Source organism: Nomascus leucogenys, chromosome 8, assembly GCF_006542625.1.
Source record: "Nomascus leucogenys isolate Asia chromosome 8, Asia_NLE_v1, whole genome shotgun sequence".
In the NCBI taxonomy this organism is placed as follows: Eukaryota; Metazoa; Chordata; class Mammalia; order Primates; family Hylobatidae; genus Nomascus; species Nomascus leucogenys.
Genome location: NC_044388.1, coordinates 45,902,915 through 45,922,026, shown reverse-complemented (window position 1 = coordinate 45,922,026; position 19,112 = coordinate 45,902,915). Strand labels below are relative to the sequence as shown.

The window sequence follows — 19,112 nt, the reverse complement described above, 5'->3', positions numbered from 1 at the left end:
GGTGACTGGCACCTCGAAAGTGATTTCCAACTCCTTTGGGAATATCTTGGGCTGACCAGTCTTAAAGGGGAGTTGATTGTACCAGTGACACTGTGTGTTCAGTCTGCTTCGTTTATAGAGCATGTCCACGCTCATTTATCTTCATCAGCAGTCCCCGTGGAGCCATTGCGGCAGGATGTGGCTCACAGGTTAAGACTGTTAATTCAATGTCCATTGGGACAGAGAAAAGAGAAAGCAGAGTTGGTGAATGGGCTGGTTTTCCCACTCTCGTGGGAGTTGAGAACAGAAGCAGCCCTGGTACCATATTGGATTTGAAGAGAGCTCATCACCTGGATTTATCAATTAGGACTTCACCAGGACTTGCTCTAATCTGCCAGGAAGTCAAAGTAGATTTGGATTTCGTGTAGGTCTTCTCAGTTGGCAGAACATTAGTGCTGCCTGTCAGTGGGGATTAGTGGTTGATTAGCGATTGACTGATACTAGCAGTACCTGTTATCTTACCGCCATAGAGACTCAGTAGTAGAAACTGATTTCTCCCATGCTGTGGTTGGACTTTGATGTTTAATGCAGGAAGCATGACCATTTGAAACAATCTTTAACTTTCCCTTGCTGAGTGTGCACACATAGTTCTGCCTGCCATTTTGTAGGACTCAATTTTCAAGGAATTGTAGGTCTTTCAATGTTAAAATATTAAACCAATAACTTGCTCTTCAAAACAAAACCAAACAAAAAGAAACCCTCATGGTCAGGCATGGTGACTCATGCCTGTAATCCCAACACTTTGGGACGCTGAGGAGGGAGGATTTCTTGAGTCCAGGAGTTCTGGGCAACATAGTAAGACCCGTTTCTTAAAAAAAAAATCAGCCAGGCATGATGGTGCATGCCTGTAATCCCAGCTACTTGGGAGGCTGAGGTGGGAGAATTGCTTGAGCCTGGGAGTTTGAGGCAGCAGTGAGCCGAGATCGAGACACTGCGCTCCAGCCTGGGCAATAGAGTGAGACCCTGCCTCCACAAAGACAACAATAAAAAACAAAAACACTCAGGATTTTTTGTCTTTGAATGCTGAGATCAATAGCATCAGATCATGTGGATTAAACTGGGTTATAGGACCCTTTTTTCTCTTAAAGCAGTGCATGATATTCTGAGTCACTGGATTTTTAAAAAGAGCAATGTGATTTAGTTTTGAAATTTATTTGAGGATCTCCTGGCACCGATGGCCATTACAGAGAGATACCACTGGACACCACAGAATAGGGGGTGGAGGCGCTGGCAGAATGGGTAACTGAGACCTTGATTTTTTTTTTTTTTTAGATGGAGTCTTGCTCTGTCGCTCAGGCTGGAGTGCAGTGGCGTGATCTTGGCTCACTGCAACCTCTGCCTCCCGGGTTCAAGCAATTCTCCTGCCTCAGCCCCCTTAGTAGCTGGGATTATGGGCGCCTGCCACTATGCCTGGCTAATTTTTGTATTTTTAGTAGAGATGGGGTTTCACCATGCTGGCCAGGCTGGTCTCGAACTCCTGACCTCAGAGGATCTACCCACTTTGGTCTCCCAAAGTGCTAGGATTAACAGATCTTGGTTTTTGTGGATAAAACTGCTTGTTTCTTGACTTGTTACTTGCCTTTCATTTTCTTCTCCACCTCAGCTGTACACTTGGGTCATTGTTCTAAATGAAAAGCTTCGTTCTACAGTAAACACTGGAGATTCTGAAAGACATGAGGGAGGATGGCCGACACTGTAATTGCTGCTTGGGCGATGGGATTATTAGAAGCCCAAACCTCAGCATCATGCAATATACCCATGAAACCAACTCTGCACCTGTGCCCCGGAATCTAAAATTAAAAACATATATATTTACAAGAAGAAAGTATAAGCAAAAAAAAATAATAATAATAAAATGTAATCACTTGGAGGATCAAAAAAAGGAAAGCTGTGTTCTAAATGCTTTCTTTTCCCCTCTTTTCTCTTCTGTCCTCTCCATCTCTAGCACTGAGGATGAAAATAAAAGAAGTGAAAAAAGAAAATGGCGACAAGAAGATTGTCCCCAAGAAGAAGAAGCCCCTGAAGTTGGGGCCCATCAAGAAGAAGGACCTGAAGAAGCTCGTGCTGTACCTGAAGAATGGGGCTGACTGTCCCTGCCACCAGCTGGACAACCTCAGCCACCACTTCCTCATCATGGGCCGCAAGGTGAAGAGCCAGTACTTGCTGACGGCCATCCACAAGTGGGACAAGAAAAACAAGGAGTTCAAAAACTTCATGAAGAAAATGAAAAACCACGAGTGCCCCACCTTTCAGTCTGTGTTTAAGTGATTCTCCTGGGGGCAGGGCGGGGAGGGAGCCTCGGGTGGGGTGGGGGCGGGGGGACAGTGCCCCGGGAACCCGGTGGGTCACACACACGCACTGCGCCTGTCGGTAGTGGACATTGTAATCCAGTCGGCTTGTTCTTGCAGCATTCCCGCTCCCTTCCCTCCATAGCCACGCTCCAAACCCCAGGGTAGCCACGGCCGGGTAAGGCAAGGGCCATTTAGATTAGGAAGGTTTTTAAGATCCGCAGTGTGGAGCAGCAGCCACTGCACAGGAGGAGGTGACAAACCATTTCCAACAGCAACACAGCCACTAAAACACAAAAAGGGGGATTGGGCAGAAAGTGAGAGCCAGCAGCAAAAACTACATTTTGCAACTTGGTGTGGATCTACTGGCTGATCTATGCCATTCAACTAGAAAATTCTAATAATTGGCAAGTCACGTTGCTTTCAGGTCCAGAGTAGTTTCTTTCTGTCTGCTTTAAATGGAAACAGACCCATACCAAACTTTCAATTAAGGTCAAGCCCAGAAAGTGATAAGTGCAGGGAGGAAAAGTGCAAGTCCATTATGTAATAGTGACAGCAAAGGGACCAGGGGAGAGGCATTGCCTTTTCTGCCCCACTGTCTTTCCATGTGATTGTCTTTGGATCTCAATCAGCCAGTCTCAGATGCCCCAAAGTTTCGGTTCCTATGAGCCCGGGGCATGATCTGATCCCCCAGACACGTGGAGGGGCAGCCTGTGCCTGCCTTTGTGTCAGAAAAAGGAAACCACAGTGAGCCTCAGAGAGACGGCGGTTTTCGGGCTGAGAAGGCAGTAGTTTTCAAAACACGTAGTTAAAAAAGAAACAAATGAAAAAATTTTAGAAGAGTCCAGCAAATTGCTAGTCAGGGTGAATTGTGAAATTGGGTGAAGAGCTTAGGATTCTAATCTCATGTTTTTTCCTTTTCACGTTTTTAAAAGAACAATGACAAACACCCACTTATTTTTCAAGGTTTTCAGTCTACACTGAGCATTTGAAAGGTGTGCTACAACAAGATCTCCTGATCCGTCCGAGGCTGCTTCCCAGAGGAGCAGCTCTCCCCAGGCATTTGCCAAGGGAGGCGGATTTCCCCGGTAGCATAGCTGTGTGGCTTTCCTTCCTGAAGAGTCCTTGGTTGCCCTAGAACCGAACACCCCCTAGCAAAACTCACAGAGCCTTCCATTTTTTTCTTTCCTGTAAAGAAACAATTCCTTTGAACTTGATTGCCTACAGATCAAAGAAATTCAGAACAGCCTGCCTGTCTGTCCCCCTGCACTTTTTACATATATTTGTTTCATTTCTGCAGATGGAAAGTTGGCATGGGTGGGATGTTGTCCCCATCCAGTGAGAGAGTTTCAAAAGCAAAACATCTCTGCAGTTTTTCCCAAGTGCCCTGAGATACTTCCCAAAGCCCTTATTTTAATCAGCGATGTATATAAGCCAGTTCACTTAGACAACTTTACCCTTCTTGTCCAATGTACAGGAAGTAGTTCTAAAAAATGCATATTAATTTCTTCCCCCAAAGCCAGATTCTTAATTCTCTGCAACACTTTGAGGACCTTTATGATTGCCCCTCTGGGCCAATGCTTATACCCAGTGAGGCTGCTGCAGTGAGGCTGTAAAGTGGCCCCCTGCGGCCCTAGCCTGACCCGGAGGAAAGGATGGTAGATTCTGTTAACTCTTGAAGACTCCAATATGAAAATCAGCATGCCCGCCTAGTTACCTACCTGAGAGTTATCCTGATATAATTAATCTCTCACAGTTAGTGATCCTGTCCTTTTAACACCTTTTTTGTGGGGTTCTCTCTGACCTTTCATCGTAAAGTGCTGGGGACCTTGTGATTTGCCTGTAATTTTGGATGATTAAAAAATGTGTATATATATTAGCTAATTAGAAACATTCTACTTTTCTGTTGTCAAACTGAAATTCAGAGCAAGTTCCTGAGTGCATGGATCTGGGTCTTAGTTCTGGTTGATTCACTCAAGAGTTCAGTGCTCATACGTATCTGCTCACTTTGACAAAGTGCCTCATGCAACCGGGCCCTCTCTCTGCGGCAGAGTCCTTAGTGGAGGGGTTTACCTGGAACATTAGTAGTTACCACAGAATACGGAAGAGCAGGTGACTGTGCTGTGCAGCTCTCTGGGAATTCTCAGGTAGGAAGCAACAGCTTCAGAAAGAGCTCAAAATGAATTGGAAATGTGAATCGCAGCTGTGGGTTTTACCACTGTCCGTCTCAGAGTCCCAGGACCTTGAGTGTCATTAGTTACTTTATTGAAGGTTTTAGACCCATAGCAGCTTTGTCTCTATCACATCAGCAATTTCAGAAGCAAAAGGGAGGCTCTCGGTAGGCACAGAGCTGCACTATCATGAACCTTTGTTTTTCTCCACAAAGTATCTAACAAAACCAATGTGCAGACTGATTGGCCTGGTCATTGGTCTCCGAGAGAGGAGGTCTGCATGTGATTTGCTAATTATCACTAGGGCCAAGGTGGGATTTGTAAAGCTTTACAGTAATCATTCTGGATAGAGTCCTGGGAGGTCCTTGGCAGAACTCAGTTAAATCTTTGAAGAATATTTGTAGTTATCTTAGAAGATAGCATGGGAGGTGAGGATTCCAAAAACATTTTATTTTTAAAATATCCTGTGTAACACTTGGCTCTTGGTACCTGTGGGTTAGCACCAAGTTCTCCCCAGGGTAGAATACAATTAGAGCTCCGGTTTGCATTTGGATGTGTAAATTACAGCAATCCCATTTCCCAAACCTGAAATCTGTTTTTCTTATCAGACTCCGAGTAACCGGTTGCTGTGTCATAACTTCACAGATGCAGGAGGCTCAGGTGATCTGTTTCAGGAGAGCACCTAGGCAGCCTGCAGGGAATAACTGGCCGTTCTGACCTGTCGCCAGCAGATACACAGGACATGGATGAAATTCCCATTTCCTCTAGTTTCTTCCTGTAGTACTCCTCTTTTAGATCCCAAGTCTCTTACAAAAGCTTTGAATACTGTGAAAATGTTTTACATTCCATTTCATTTGTGTTGTTTTTTAAACTGCATTTTACCAGATGTTTTGATGTTATCGCTTATGTTAATAGTAATTCCCGTACGTGTTCATTTTATTTTCATGCTTTTTCAGCCATGTATCAATATTCACTTGACTAAAATCACTCAATTAATCAATGATACTGTGAGCTGTGACTTTTTTTCCCACTCAGTCACACACTTCTCACCCTCTCCAGTGAAGCACATGTATCTTTCTCCTCTTGAGTTTCTTCAGTGATGCTTTCTGGTCCCAGTTCAACAGCTTGCAAATGGTAACTGGGTGTGGGTGGGCTGAAGGAGAACTTGGGAGGTACCACAGGCTACCTGCGGCCCCCACCCTCCCATTTACCATCTGCTCCTAGAAATAACTTCCAGAAGTGTTTCTCCTGGCTGTGTGTGTTTCAGATCAGAGAGAAGGTTAAATGCTTGCTCTACAAGAATGTAGCTTTCGGCCCTGCCTGAATTTCTTTTCCATGTTTCTTGTGGAAACATTCTCTTTCCCCTCTGGCTCAACTCAATGTTAGAATTACCAACTAGAATTGGGAAACTTGTTCGTATCTGGAGTCTTAGACACATAGGAGGCCTTGGAGAGGAACATATCCACCCTTTTAACGTAAGATGGGGATATAGCTGGGATTTCCCCACTAGTCTGGGACTCCCAGGTCACTCGCCTGGTTGGAATTAGAACCCAGGGCTCCTGCATCCCACTTGCGTAGGCATGATGTCTGCGCTCCCTGCCGAGCTTCCCTTTGGACTCGGAGTGCTGCACCATACCCAGCCCAAGCTGTTTCATATTAGGTTATGTGCTTCTTGCCTAAGGAATTCTTCCATGTAACTTCTAATTCTGCAAGCAATTACAGTGAAAACTTCAGTGGACGTAGTTCCCTGATCAATAAGTCACCTCCAAACCGCAGACAACTGGCAGTTTTACCCAGAAGTGATAAAATATTCCCAAGTTACCCAAATCCATGCCCAAGCACAGAGACACAACTTTTTTTTAAAGGTGTGGTATGAGGACTTGTAAACATTCTATCAAAGTCATGCTCTAGTCCAGAAAGATTCTCACATACTAATGTACCCGACTGGTGAAATAGTGAGATGCTAGTCCAGCCAAGGAAAATGTCCATATTTCCTTTTAGTTCCCTGTGGTTAATAAGAAAGAAAATTTATTTAGGCTGGGTGGAGATGTCATTGCCACCCCCTACTGAAGCTCACCACCATGACCCACCATTTCCATTTTTTTTAAGTCTGCAAAAGGATGATGAAATGTGTGCAAAGGTATCTCAGTTCCAGCTGCTGGAGTCACCGTGGTGGAGTTTGGGGTGCCCAAGGGTCAGGACTGCTTGAGGCTTGTGCCTCAGAGATGCTGGCAGCACTTGGAACCATAGGCTTGTCCTCAAGCTGCATGGCACCTTCACCTCTGTAATGAACAATTTCGGCACTCCCTTAGGCAGGAGGTATAAAAGACTAAGGGACACAGAGGTAGGCTGGTCTTAACTTCGAAGGCTGTCTCCCCACCTTGGGTCCAGAAGTGCTAGCAATGCACTTTTGCTCCTGAGGGAGGGACATTGTACTAATCATCCAGTAGCAATTGAAGGGCAGAGGGAGAATCGTTCTTAAATTTCAGCCTATGTGAGTATCACCAAGGGGAGCTTACTAATACGTGGGTCTTGGCTCCCACCCCCAGACATTCTGATTGGGAAAGTTTGGGAAGGTTGGCAAAGCGGCTCTAGAACCGAGGTGCTAGGTTTCTCTGATGCCAGCAGTCCACAGGATCTTACTTTGCAAAACATTCTCATAGGACCTGCGTGGCCTGGGGATGAGAGGCAGGAAGTTATTTTGTAATCTCCCTCTCCCCACATCCACACTTCATATTGCTGCAGTCCCTTCTGAAGCTCTGTGAGTTCATCTTACCTGGCATCAGCTAATAGAGGCAAGTTAAATGCAAGGGGGAATGAGCCCTCTTTCCTTAAGGCTGGGTACATTTGGCTGTCCAAGGAGTGTTTCTCACATTTTAATATGTATATGACTCACTTGAGGACCAGTGTTAAAATGCCGATTCTGAAGGGTAGGTCTGAGGTGGGCTTGAATTCTGCATTTCTTTTCTTTTTTTTTTCCTCATTTTTTCCAGTTTTATTTGTATAAAGACATACATGGCCTATCCAATGGAGCTTTGTCAAATAATCCGTAAGGACCTAAAGCACACGTGACTCGTAATGCTTTTAGTATCAAAAGAGGTTATTTTTCTTAATCCAAAGATTACTTTATATAATTATTCTTTTTGCAAACTACCAGTTGGCCATATTAACATTTGAATAATCTTTTAAAAATTTAAATAAAATTTTGGATTGGGGGCACATGTGCAGCTTTGTTGCAAGGGTATATTTCATGATGCTGAGGTTTGGGCTTCTATTGACTCTATTACTCAGTGAACATAGTACCCAATAGGAAATTTCCCAATTCTTGTCCCCACCCCTTCCTCCTTTTGGAGTCCCCAGAATTGATTCTCTCTATCTTGCTGTCCATGTGGACCCATTGTTTAGCTCCCACTTATAAGTAAGAACATGTGGCATTTGGATGTGACTGCAAAGCACAGGATTTTGTTCTTTTTTATGGCTGTGTAGTATTCCATAGCGTATATGTATCACGTTTCCTTGGGTACCTGGGTGAGGCCGAAGCTGTGAAGCTGTCAGTGTGCAGAATGTACTTTGGGTAGGGAAGCTCTAACAGGCTGATGGTTTCAGGCACGTCCTCACCCCCTGTTACAGTATCACCATCTCTATGATCAGCACAGCCCATCTCCTAGGGACTCAAAATATTGACCACACTTTGGAATGGGAAGAAAATCAAACCAGAGAGTCATGCTTATAAACCCAAAGCTGGGGCTGATCTTCTCAACCCACTCATTAGATTTCATTCTTGTCCTAGACCTTAAGGGTTAATTCTTTTCCCTCAGACCCTGCTCATTATGGAAACTCACAGGTTCCTTCCAATTTTTCCCGTCTATTAACATTCTGGACTGTGCCCTTTACCAAATTTCCCACTTCCCAGCCCCCATCAGACCCACCAGGGGTTGGTGGAGTTAACCAACTGGTGGTATTTACCTGGACAGCTAAAGTTACATAGGAATTTGACAACAAAATTGGGACTTTCCCTGTTCCATTTGCTCATGTCTGGGCAGTTTCAACCTCAGGTTATGGGAGGAGCAAGAAAGAGAGGGGAAATGGAAGTCTTTGGAGGGAAAATCCCACCCCTGATACATTGAGGACAGCCTGCCCCCTGGGCTGACTTACTAGGGGAGCAGGCGGTAGGAATTGCTATCAGCAACGTCTAAGGGAGGCCACTTGTAGGTTTAGAGAAGATGGGCACCAGAATAAGCTCCAAATAGGAGCAGAAAGCTCCTGTGTCTTCATGCATCTGCAGACTATTTAGATAAGAAGGGGCTGTACCTAATCATGGAAAGTTGTTTGCTTAAATAAAGGAAGGGAAAGCTGCATGTGTGTGTGCTTAAGGGGAGAAGGAGGAGGTGGGAAGGAGAAAGGGGCCAGGAATTTTCCACAGCTGAAACCCACCACATGGTTATCATTAGGATGACCTTCCTATCACCTGAGCAACAGGACTGGTGGATGGGGGCTGGTGAGGAAGGATTCGGGATCCGATCCGTGGGATTTCAGCTAAGTTCTGATGTGGCAGTTGCAAACACTAAGGAGAAGTTCTTATCTCCTGCTTCACTGGAGTACCTGAGTCCACAGTCCTATAGCTGTGTATCCTCAGGAAGCTGGCCAGGTGGGATCCAGGGATCCAGCTTCTCTGAGATCCCCAGGTGTCAGGGCTTTAATATAAATAAAGCAATCAGAACCCAGAGCTTGTTGGCATGGATGCAGTGAAAAGGGAATGCTTATACACTGTTGATGGGAATGAAGGTTAGTATAACCTCTATGGAAAACAGTATGGAGATTTCTCAAATAACTAAAAATAGAGCTACCATTCGATCTAGCAATCTTACTGCTGGGTATCTACCTATAGGAAAAGAAGCCATTATATCAAAAAACACCTACACCTGTATGTTTACTATAGCACAACTCACAGTTGCAAAGATGTGGAATGAACCTAAGTGCCCATCATCCAATGAGTGAATATAGGAAATGTGGTATACATACACCATGGAATACTACTCAGCCACAACAAATGAAATAATGTCTTTTGCAGCAACTTGCATGGAGCTAGAGGCCACTATCCTAAGTGAAGTAACAGGACTGGAAAACTAAATACTGGCATATTCTCGCTTATAAGTGGAAGCTATGCTGTGGGTACACAGGCACACCAGAGTGGTATAATGGACACTGTAGACGCAGAAGAGCAGAGGGTGGGAGTGGAGTGAGGAATGAGAAATTACCTATTGGGTACAGTGTACACTGTTTGGGTGATGGTTACACTAAAAGCCCAGACTTCACTATATAATTCATCCATGTAACCATAAAGAATCTGTACCCCTAAATCTATTGAAATAGAAAAAAAATTCCAGAACTGCACAATAAATTTCCTTCCAAGGAAGGGAATTAGAAAGAAAAGAGGAGATTCTGCTAAAATGCTTTGCACATGATCCCCATCTCTATTGTACTTTTTATTTTATTTTAGTTTTATTTATTTATTTTGAGACAGGGTTTTGCTCTGTCGCCCAGGCTAGAGGTCAGTGGTGTGATCTTGGCTTACTGCAGCCTTAACCTTCCAGGCTCAGACGATCATTCCACCTCAGCCTTCTGATTAACTGATACTACAGGCATAAGCCACCAAGCTGTGCTAATTTTTAAATTTTTTTGTAGAGACAAGTCTCACTATGTTGCTCAGGCTGGTCTTGAACTCCTGGGTTCAAGCAATCCTCCTGCCTCTACCTCCCAAATTATTGGGATTACAGGCATGAGCCACCGAGCTTGGCCATCTATTGCACTTTTTAACGATTTACACTAGCATCTGCTGTTATTGTTTGTACCTGGGAATGGATTGAGGGTGGAAGGGTGGTTTAGGGGCCTCAGTTTTCATTTTTGCTGCCTAGTTCTCTGGGTGGCTTATGCAGATCTGGGTAATCTTGCCCCATCAACTAGATGAGTAGGCCCGTCATCTGAAGGAATAAAGAGATCACATGCCACAACCCAACCCACAGCCCAAGTGCCTATTTCACAATGTGGCCCAAGGACAACCAGGGTGGGTTCCACAGATTTAGCTGGATTCCTCTGGGGTCAGTGCTCCCTCCCAAGGCCAGCAGCTGAGGCCATAGGAATCTAAACTTGGCTGCTAGTCTTGGCAGGTTGCTCAATGACTCCTAGCCGCACAAATCAGGCCCCGAGCTGGCCCAGGCTTGAGGGAGGCCCCAAGGCCCCTACAGAAGAGGAGGAGCAGGAGGCAGTCAGTAGTTGCCTAGAGAAAAAAATAAGCACCAGCCTGTAAATTGCAATGTATGTCAGCGTGAAGCCTTGCTAGCTCTGCTCCCCCCTTGCCAACCACTGCCACGCAGAAACTCCCTGCAACCTCTCCAGACTTCCCCAGGCGGCTGCCTTATTTTCAGATGCCTCCTCCCTGCAGTGCCAGAACCGACGATTATGAATGAGAAACACAGGCTGGAGCTGGATATGGAAGGCATCCCATAATGGAGACCGAGTAGATGTGCATGAGGACCCAGAGACTTGCACTGATTTTCACTCAACCGATGGAAGGAAATAATTTACCTTTCGAACCCTAGAACCAGCTTGACTGTTCTGTGGATCTTGATGAAGAAAACCAGGAAAGCTGGTATGTCCTGGTACGTTTGGCTCCCTGCAAAATATTTCTTTCCTAGGCCCTCTTCATTAGAAACCTGCCTCTGCCCTGAGTTGGAGAAGACAGGCCTTTTCCCCTGCTGTGCACATTTTCCCACAGTCCTGAGACTGAACCTGTAGCAGGGCCAGAGAAAATCCTCTCCAGTTTTTTCACTGTTTCCTCTCTGCCTGGTGGATGGAAACCAGTTTGCTCAGGAGAAGTGGTTTCTACTGCAGGGATAAGAGATCCAGGCTCTAAGACAAGTCAAATAAAATTCATGTGTTAGACACACACAGACACACACACACACACACACACACAGTCACACAGTTGCCCAGGGAGAGGGTCGCAGCTCTGCACCAGGAGGACAATTTGTTTTAAGGTGCAAGCTGCCCCGGCTCTCAATTTGTTGCTTTCATTTTTATAATCACTGTTGTGTTCCAATTGTTGTAAGTGGCACTGGGAATGTTTGTTCTCATGTAATTGCTTGTTTCCTACTGAAATTTCCATGTCAGTCCCCTTCATTGTTCTCAGTATCGCTTGCCTCCCATTCTGTGGGGCTGGCATGGATTATCCTAGTGGCGGCTGGCAGGGCATGTGAGCACCATTCCGCTCAGTCCTGACGCAGCTGAGGACGGCTGGGGGAACCGGTCCCGGCTGCTGGGCCAAACATTGGGATGAGAGAATCTTGACAAGGGCCTGGCCTGCCTCCTGATTCTGAACTAGGCCAAATTTGGATTGCATTTTGCGCTCCCACCCCCAAGTATTTCAGAGGAAATGTGACCCTGTGTTTCTGAGTCATGTGCACTTAACTCGTTAAAATGTTGATTTACAAAGGGTGGGTGGTGTCCAAATAAACCTCTGGAGCCTCAATTCCAAGCCAGCCTTTCTTTTTTTCTTGGTGACTTTTTGTGGGGAGGGTAGGTGGGAAGAAGGAATCAAAGATTTTGTCTTTGATCGGGAAGTTACATTCCAACAGGAATGAAACTTGGACCCAGCAGGCAGGAACAGGGACCCAGACCTTTGCAATTGATTGGGTTCTCTATTGGATGAGTTATGTGCGTCCAGACCTAATCAGAACCACCTGGACTTCCTCAAGGCTCATCACTGTCCACGCCGCATGAAGCATTTGAACTTGACCTGCGCTGAAATTGAGCCAGGGTACATAAAACGAAAGCCCAGCATCCACTTACAGGAATAAATGGACATCTGCAGAGAGGACTTGGAATTCTGCAAAAAACACTCAGAGCTTGGTGCTTCTCTTCTTCACCTGGAATTCTAGCAACTACCACCCATGAACATTAATCTACTCCTTTAAAAACCCCACCCCTTCCAGGATCTTGGGGTGTACTTTTTATAAGGTGCATATGAAACCTGTCTAGAATGGGGCAAAGGATGGTGATATGTTATAAATTCAGCCGGGCTGTCTTCTTGGGCCTCCAAACTGCTTTAGGAAGCCCTGGGCTTTTGTCCATTTATCATTTCCTATTTATTTATTTACTTATTTTAGAGACAGGGTCTTGCTCTGTTGCCCCAGGCTGGAGTGCAGTGGCATGATCACAGCTCACTGCAGGCTGAAACTCCTGGGCTCAAGCAGTCCTCCCAGCTCAGCTTCCTGAGCAGCTGGGGCTACAGGAGTGCATCAGCATGCCTGGCTAATTTTTGTATTTTTTGTAGAGATGGCATCTTGCTCTGTTGCCCAGGCTGGTCTCCAACTCAAGCAGTCTTCCTGCCTTGGCCTCCCAAAGCACTGGAGTTTCGGTTATGAGCCACCATGCCCAACCCATTTATCATTTCTTTTAGGAGAGGAATGCTAAAAAAAAATGTATCCCGGCACTGATGTGGGAAGAGCACATCCCTTTTTTAGGGTGTGTGTGTATATGTATGGGTGTCTGTGTATGTGTGTGGGTGCATATCAGTGTCAGCGTGTGTGGGTGCTGGCATTGAGATGTGTGCTTGTGTTTGTGTTCGTGTCTGTGTGTATAATGTAGCTCCAATGCTAGGCCACTGGGACTTCCCCTCCTCACTGGCCCCTCTGCTGGAAGCCCCTACATACTTGGGGTTGAGTGAAATGTTAAATTGTGGTACCAAGCCTGCTTTGTACTGATCACCTTTTTTTTTTTTTTTTTTTTTGAGATGGAGTCTCACTCTGTCGCCCAGGCTGGAGTGCAGTGGCGTGATCTCAGCTCATGCAACCTCTGCCTCCCAGGTTCAAGTGATTCTCCTGCTTCAGCCTCCTGAGAGTAGCTGGTACTGCAGGTGCCCGCCACCACACCTGTCTAATTTTTTTGTATTTTTAGTAGAGATGGGGTTTCACCATGTTGGCCAGGCTGGTCTCGAACTCCTGACCCCAAGTGATCTGCCTACCTCAGCCTCCCAAAGTGCTGGGGTTACAGGTGTGAACCACCCTGCCTGGCCTGTATTGATCACTCTTTTTCTTGATTGTCCCTTCATCACTTCCACTTGTCTGTCAGCACCATGAGGACAGCTGCCGTGTATAATATGAGCTCTGTGTCTCCCTCCCCACTGCCATGGCCCTCAGTACAGTGCCTTGCACTTGCCTTAAATTCAAGAAACTTGTACGGGGTGGTTAAGAAAGAAGAGGAATGAATTGAACCAATTGGACTTCAGAGTGTGGCAGCGCATGGCCTGGTGGGGCTCCCTGGGGAAAGGCAAGTGACTGTAAAGTGGGGAGAGTTGGGCAGCACTCCAGGACCTTTCCTGTCCCTGCCTGGGAGCCTCTCCCCCACCCCCCTATTGGCACTATTGGGTTGACGTCATCTTCCATTAAACTAGCTTTGCTTTTCCACTGTGAAAGGAAAATGATGCACTCATTCCAGTATATTTGGATGTTTTAAAGGTTGGTCTGGCTTCACAGACGATGTCCATCCGTGGCTGACATACCAATGAAATTGAAGAAAAGCTGGTTTTCCAGTATTTCTTTGGCAGAGAATCCAGCGGCTGACACTGGATCAGAATTAGGGCTCGTAAAACTTAGAGCCAGGACCTTGAATGCTGAGTGCTCACTTATAAGATGCTTTCAAGTCCTTATCTTGCAGAACAGTTAAATGTCTGCATCTGGCTCACTCCCCTTGGGATCACTTTTTAGAATGATCCCTGCTGGTGCAAAGAGTGGAGAGCTGAACTGGCCAGCAAACCTGGGATGTTTTCTTCTGAATAAGTGGTTCATTTGAATCTTTTATGTGAAGTTAATTCTGCAAGATTCCTTGTTGCAGGACTTGAAAAACCATAGTCAGAAGGCAGAGATACAAACCAAAACACCACCAACATCAAAACAAAACCCAATCAGACAACAAAACAACAAAAAAGCCCAAACACGAAACGTTCTATTTAGCATAGGTCTGCAAAGAAAGGATTTCTGGGAACCTCACATACAGACTCTGATAGGGAAGGTAATAGAAGAGGTGGGTTATGTCCTAACTTGGTCAACAAGTTCTGGTGAGGCTAGGCTGAAATACTGGTGGATGGGGGTGCACACACTTTGCAGTCATCAGGGCAGGGTTTTATCTTGTTCTTTCTCACTTTTTTTTGTTTGTTTGAGACTGAGTCTCTCTCTGTCATCAGGCTGGAGTGCAGTGGCACGATCTTGGCTCACTGCAACCTCCGCCTCCGGGGTTCAAGTGATTCTCCTGCCTCACCTCCTGAGTAGCTGGGACTACAGGCACACACCACCACATCCAGCTAATTTTTGTATTTTTAGTAGAGATGGGGTTTCACCATGTTGGCCAGGATGACCTTGATCTCTTGACCTTGTCATCCACCTGCCTTGGCCTCCCAAAATGCTGGGATTACAGGCATTAGCTACCACGCCCGGCCTCTTTCTCACATTTAGTGACATCTTGAGAAGTGCCATAGTATTGCAGTTGACTTAAAATTCTGCTTCTTTGCATCAAAGGACACAATCAACAGAGTGAAGAGGCAACCCACAGCATGGGAGAAAATATTTGAAAATCATACATTTCATAAGGGATTAATACCCAGACTATATAAAGAACTCCTACAATTCTACAACAACAACAAAAACCAAATGGCTTAATTAAAAAATTCACAAAGGACCCAAATAGACAGTTCGCTAAAGAAGGTATACAAATGGCAGATAAACAAGTAAAAGATGTTCAACATTACTAATCAGTAGAGAAATGCAAGTCAAAACCACAATGGGATATTACTTCCTGCCCATTCGAATGGCTACCATCAAAAACAGAAATTAGCTGGATGTGGTGGCATGTACCTATAATCCCAGCTGTTAAGGAGGCCGAGGGAGGAGGATCACTTGAGCCCAGAAATTCGAGGCCAGTCTAGGCAACATAGCAAGACCCAATCTCTTAAATAAACAATAGAAAATAACAAATGTTGGCAAGGATGTGGAGAAATTCCCACCTTGTGCAATGTTGGTGGGAATGTAAAACACTGCAGCTACTGTGGAAAACGGTATAGCAGTTTCTCAAAAGCTTCAAAATAGAATTACCAGAAGATCTAGCAATTCCACTTCTGAGTGTGTACCTAAAATAACTGAAATCAGGGACTCAGCGAGATATTTGTAAATCTATGTTCATAGCAGCATTAATCACAATAGCCAAAAGTTAGGCGAGTGGAAAAACAAAATGTGCTGTATATGTACTACACAATAGCATTTGCTTTTTCCAAGAATGAAGGAAATTCTGACATGCTACAATGTGGATGCACCTTGAGGACATGATGTTAAGCGAAATAAGCCAGTCTCAAAAAGACAAATACTATATAATTCCACTTAACGTGAGGTATCTGCATTAGTCAAAGTCAAAGAGACAGAAAATAGGTTGAAGGTTGCCAGGGGCTGGGGGAAGGAGAAATGAGGAGTTATTGTTTAACGGGTAGGGAGTGTCAGTTTTGCAAGAATTCTGTGGAGGGACAGTGGTGATGGTTGCACAATAACGTGAATGTACTTAATGCCACAGAACCGTACACTTAAAGTGGTTAAGATGGTAAATTTTATGTTATATGTATTTTAACACAATTAAAAATTAAAAATAATTTAAAAATGTTGTTCCTTCTCTCATTTCTGGGACAAAAGATGTTGTCCAAAGTCCAGGAATAAGTAAGTTGAAAGCTATGTGTGTAGCAGAACCTTATTTCTGAGTTACGCAGTTTAGCGACCTCCTAATGGAAAAAAACTTCACGGAGTGTGTTTTCCACTGCCTTCTGCTCACCACACTGAGGATTACAAGAGGAAAACAGCTACACCAGAGTCAAAAGTGATCAGACCTCTGATTTTCCAACTCTGGCAGAGAAGCTGCAAGTGCGTGCGCATACACACACACACACACACACACACACTTACACACTTTCCAGCCAGCTCAGCCGACTTCCTCCGAGAGATGACACCACTTTGCGGCCTCCCTGTGGGACAGAGTGGAACTTGGAACTCACTTTCTTGGGCCTCCCAGGACTTTGGCTGCCTAGAAGGAAGAGAAGGGAGTGCTAAGATTCTCTGAGAAACTCACAGCTTCCTCTGCAGCTCTGCTCCTGGCCAGCATGAGAGGAGGGAGCTTGAACCAAGAGTCCTCTCCTGGAGGGGAAACCTATCTAAGAAATATTGTCTATCAATCAGTAAGGCTCTCAAAAGCCGTTACTGCCAACATCGTTTCTTATTTGCCATCTCTTCTCCCCCCCTTTAAAAATGTCCTTACTTTTCCCTTTTTTTCACGTCTTTTCTTTCTTGTCCATTCCTTTTTTTTTTTTTTTTTTGTAACGGTTTTGTAAAGGGGAAGATAGCCTGCACACACTCTCTGTTTTGTTTTTGTTTTTAATTTTACTTTAAGTTCTGGGATACATGTGCAGAACGTGCAGGTTTGTTACATAGGCATATGTGTGCGATGGTGGTTTGCTGCGTCCATTCTTTTTTTTTATTTTTTAAAATCCTCTTCCTTCATTTCTCCCCTTCTGCCTCCTTCTATCCCCCTGTCCTCAATCTTTCTGTTTTTCTTGCTTTCTCCTCATTTTTCTCTCTTTCTTGACGCCCCTTCGTAGCTAAAGATACCGTCCTTGGCACAGGACTCTGGTTCTGAGGCGTGACACAGCAGGAGTTCATCCTGGGGACCCTCTCGCAGGCGGCGCTGCACACAGGGAACCTGTCCCAGCTGTGGGAGGCCAGGCAGCCTCCCCCTCCAAGGCAGAGCCAGACGAGGCTCTCTGTCCTTCTTGCATTTCTCTGTCACCTTGTTCAGATGGCCTTTGACTTGGGGGGAGCCACGCTCATTTACAGCAGACGCATCATGACTGGATTGCAGGAGGAGCCACCCTCTCTGCGTGGGGGGATGTGGATTGGCGCCTGTAGGATGAAATGTGGCACATTGGGCCTGGTCACTGCCATCAGTCCAGGGGCATTCTCAGATGCAGGAATAAAAACAAAGCCCGATTGTTTCCAGCCCTGTGGTGCATTCCTTCCACAGCTCATCACCCTGTCATCAAGCCTCGTGCCTGCCACACACACCGGGGGCTGAAACAAAAGCTGTTTCCCTTCACGCAGCACTGAGCTATCTTCCATCTGTCGGGGCCGCTTCCCCATCTTGGGACAACTGGCAGTGGGCTCTGACACCCTGCTAGGGAGTAAGAGGCCCAGGAGAAATGAAAGGAGACGTCCTGCTCAACTGAGACAGGGGACAGCTGGTGTCCTTGTTTTCTGAAGGGCTCAGAGAGGCACCAAGCGCGTCAAACTGTCCACTTAGTGACCGACACTTTTCCCCAGTGCTGAGGGAACTTCCCGGACTGCGGGCCTTCAGGGCCTGGGCCTTACTGGCACTCAAGGTAGGAAGAACAGACAAACAGCTGCTTATCTCTGCCCAAATGACTCCATCCAGACTCAGGGAGAGAGTTCTATTTTTTTTTTTTTTTTTTTAATTTGAGAGAGGGTCTCACTCTGTCACCCAGGCTGGAGTGCAGTGGTGTGATCTCAGCTCACTGCAGCCTCTGCCTCCTGGGTTCATGTGATTCTCCTGCCTCAGCCTCCCGAGTAGCTGGAACTACAGGCACACACCACCACATCCGGCTAATTGTTGTATTTTTTGGTAGAGATGGGGTTTCACTGTGTTGGCCAGGCTGGTCTCAAATGCCTGACCTCAAGTGATCCTCCTGCCTTGGCCTCCCAAAGTATTGAGATTACAGGCATGAGCCATTGCGACTGGCCTTATTGTTTCCAATCATTAATAAAAGTCAGTGGTTTGGGGGTAGCCACTGTACCAGCTCTCATGAAGGATGCAAAGATAAGTCAGAAATGAATTCTGCCCCCAAGGATTTTACAATCTCACAGGGAAGGTATAAGAACCCCAGTGCTGAGTAGGAAGTGAAATGAGAAATAAGAGAAGTGTGGACGAACTCCCCTGAAAATCCTCAGAGTGATGGTATCGGGAGGACTCACAAAGTGGGGCAGTGAAGTGGAGCCTAAGAGTGGTCAGGACTGGATACGCAAGGTCAGGAAGAGGGCACAGCAGTCAGAGTAGGAGGACGTGGATCCACGCTGGGGGGTCTGCTGAAGGCTGATGCCAGGGGGACTGACCTAATCAGAAGTGGCTTTAAGGAGGCTGGAGAGGCCAGCAGGGAGACACGAAAGGCATGGCCTAGGTCTGCCAAATGGCCTGCAAGTTTTAATGACTGGCTTCCTGGGCAGTGCAGTGGCCAGGGCTGGCTGCCATGAACAGTTCCTGGCTGGGCTGGGGCTGCTCACAGCATGGTCCGTGGACTGGCTGTGGCTGGTCCATGAAGAAATAAGTACAGAAATTGTAATTTGATGGAGTGATTTTATGTCCGTCCAATCTAATAATACAAATTTTCAGCTTGTATTTGTGTGCTTTGTTTTTATTCAATTTTTCCTAATAACTCATTTGTACTGCATTTTATAAAATATAGATCTGTGACAGGTTGGACAGAAAAAACAACCACTGGTCTTTCCTGACAGCCTTT

The 19,112-nt window shown here is 45.7% G+C and overlaps 1 protein-coding gene across 1 annotated transcript in view; it reads left to right on the top strand.

The window, feature by feature from the left end:
• Positions 1-5,501, top strand: part of SFRP1 (secreted frizzled related protein 1) — a 47,816-nt gene extending 42,315 nt beyond the window's left edge. The window contains exon 3 of the mRNA XM_003269619.4: positions 1,985-5,501. Coding sequence (XP_003269667.1) covers positions 1,985-2,307 — 323 coding nt within the window. The 3' untranslated portion in view covers positions 2,308-5,501. The remainder of the gene's footprint in view (positions 1-1,984) is intronic.
• The last annotated feature ends 13,611 nt before the right edge of the window (positions 5,502-19,112 follow it).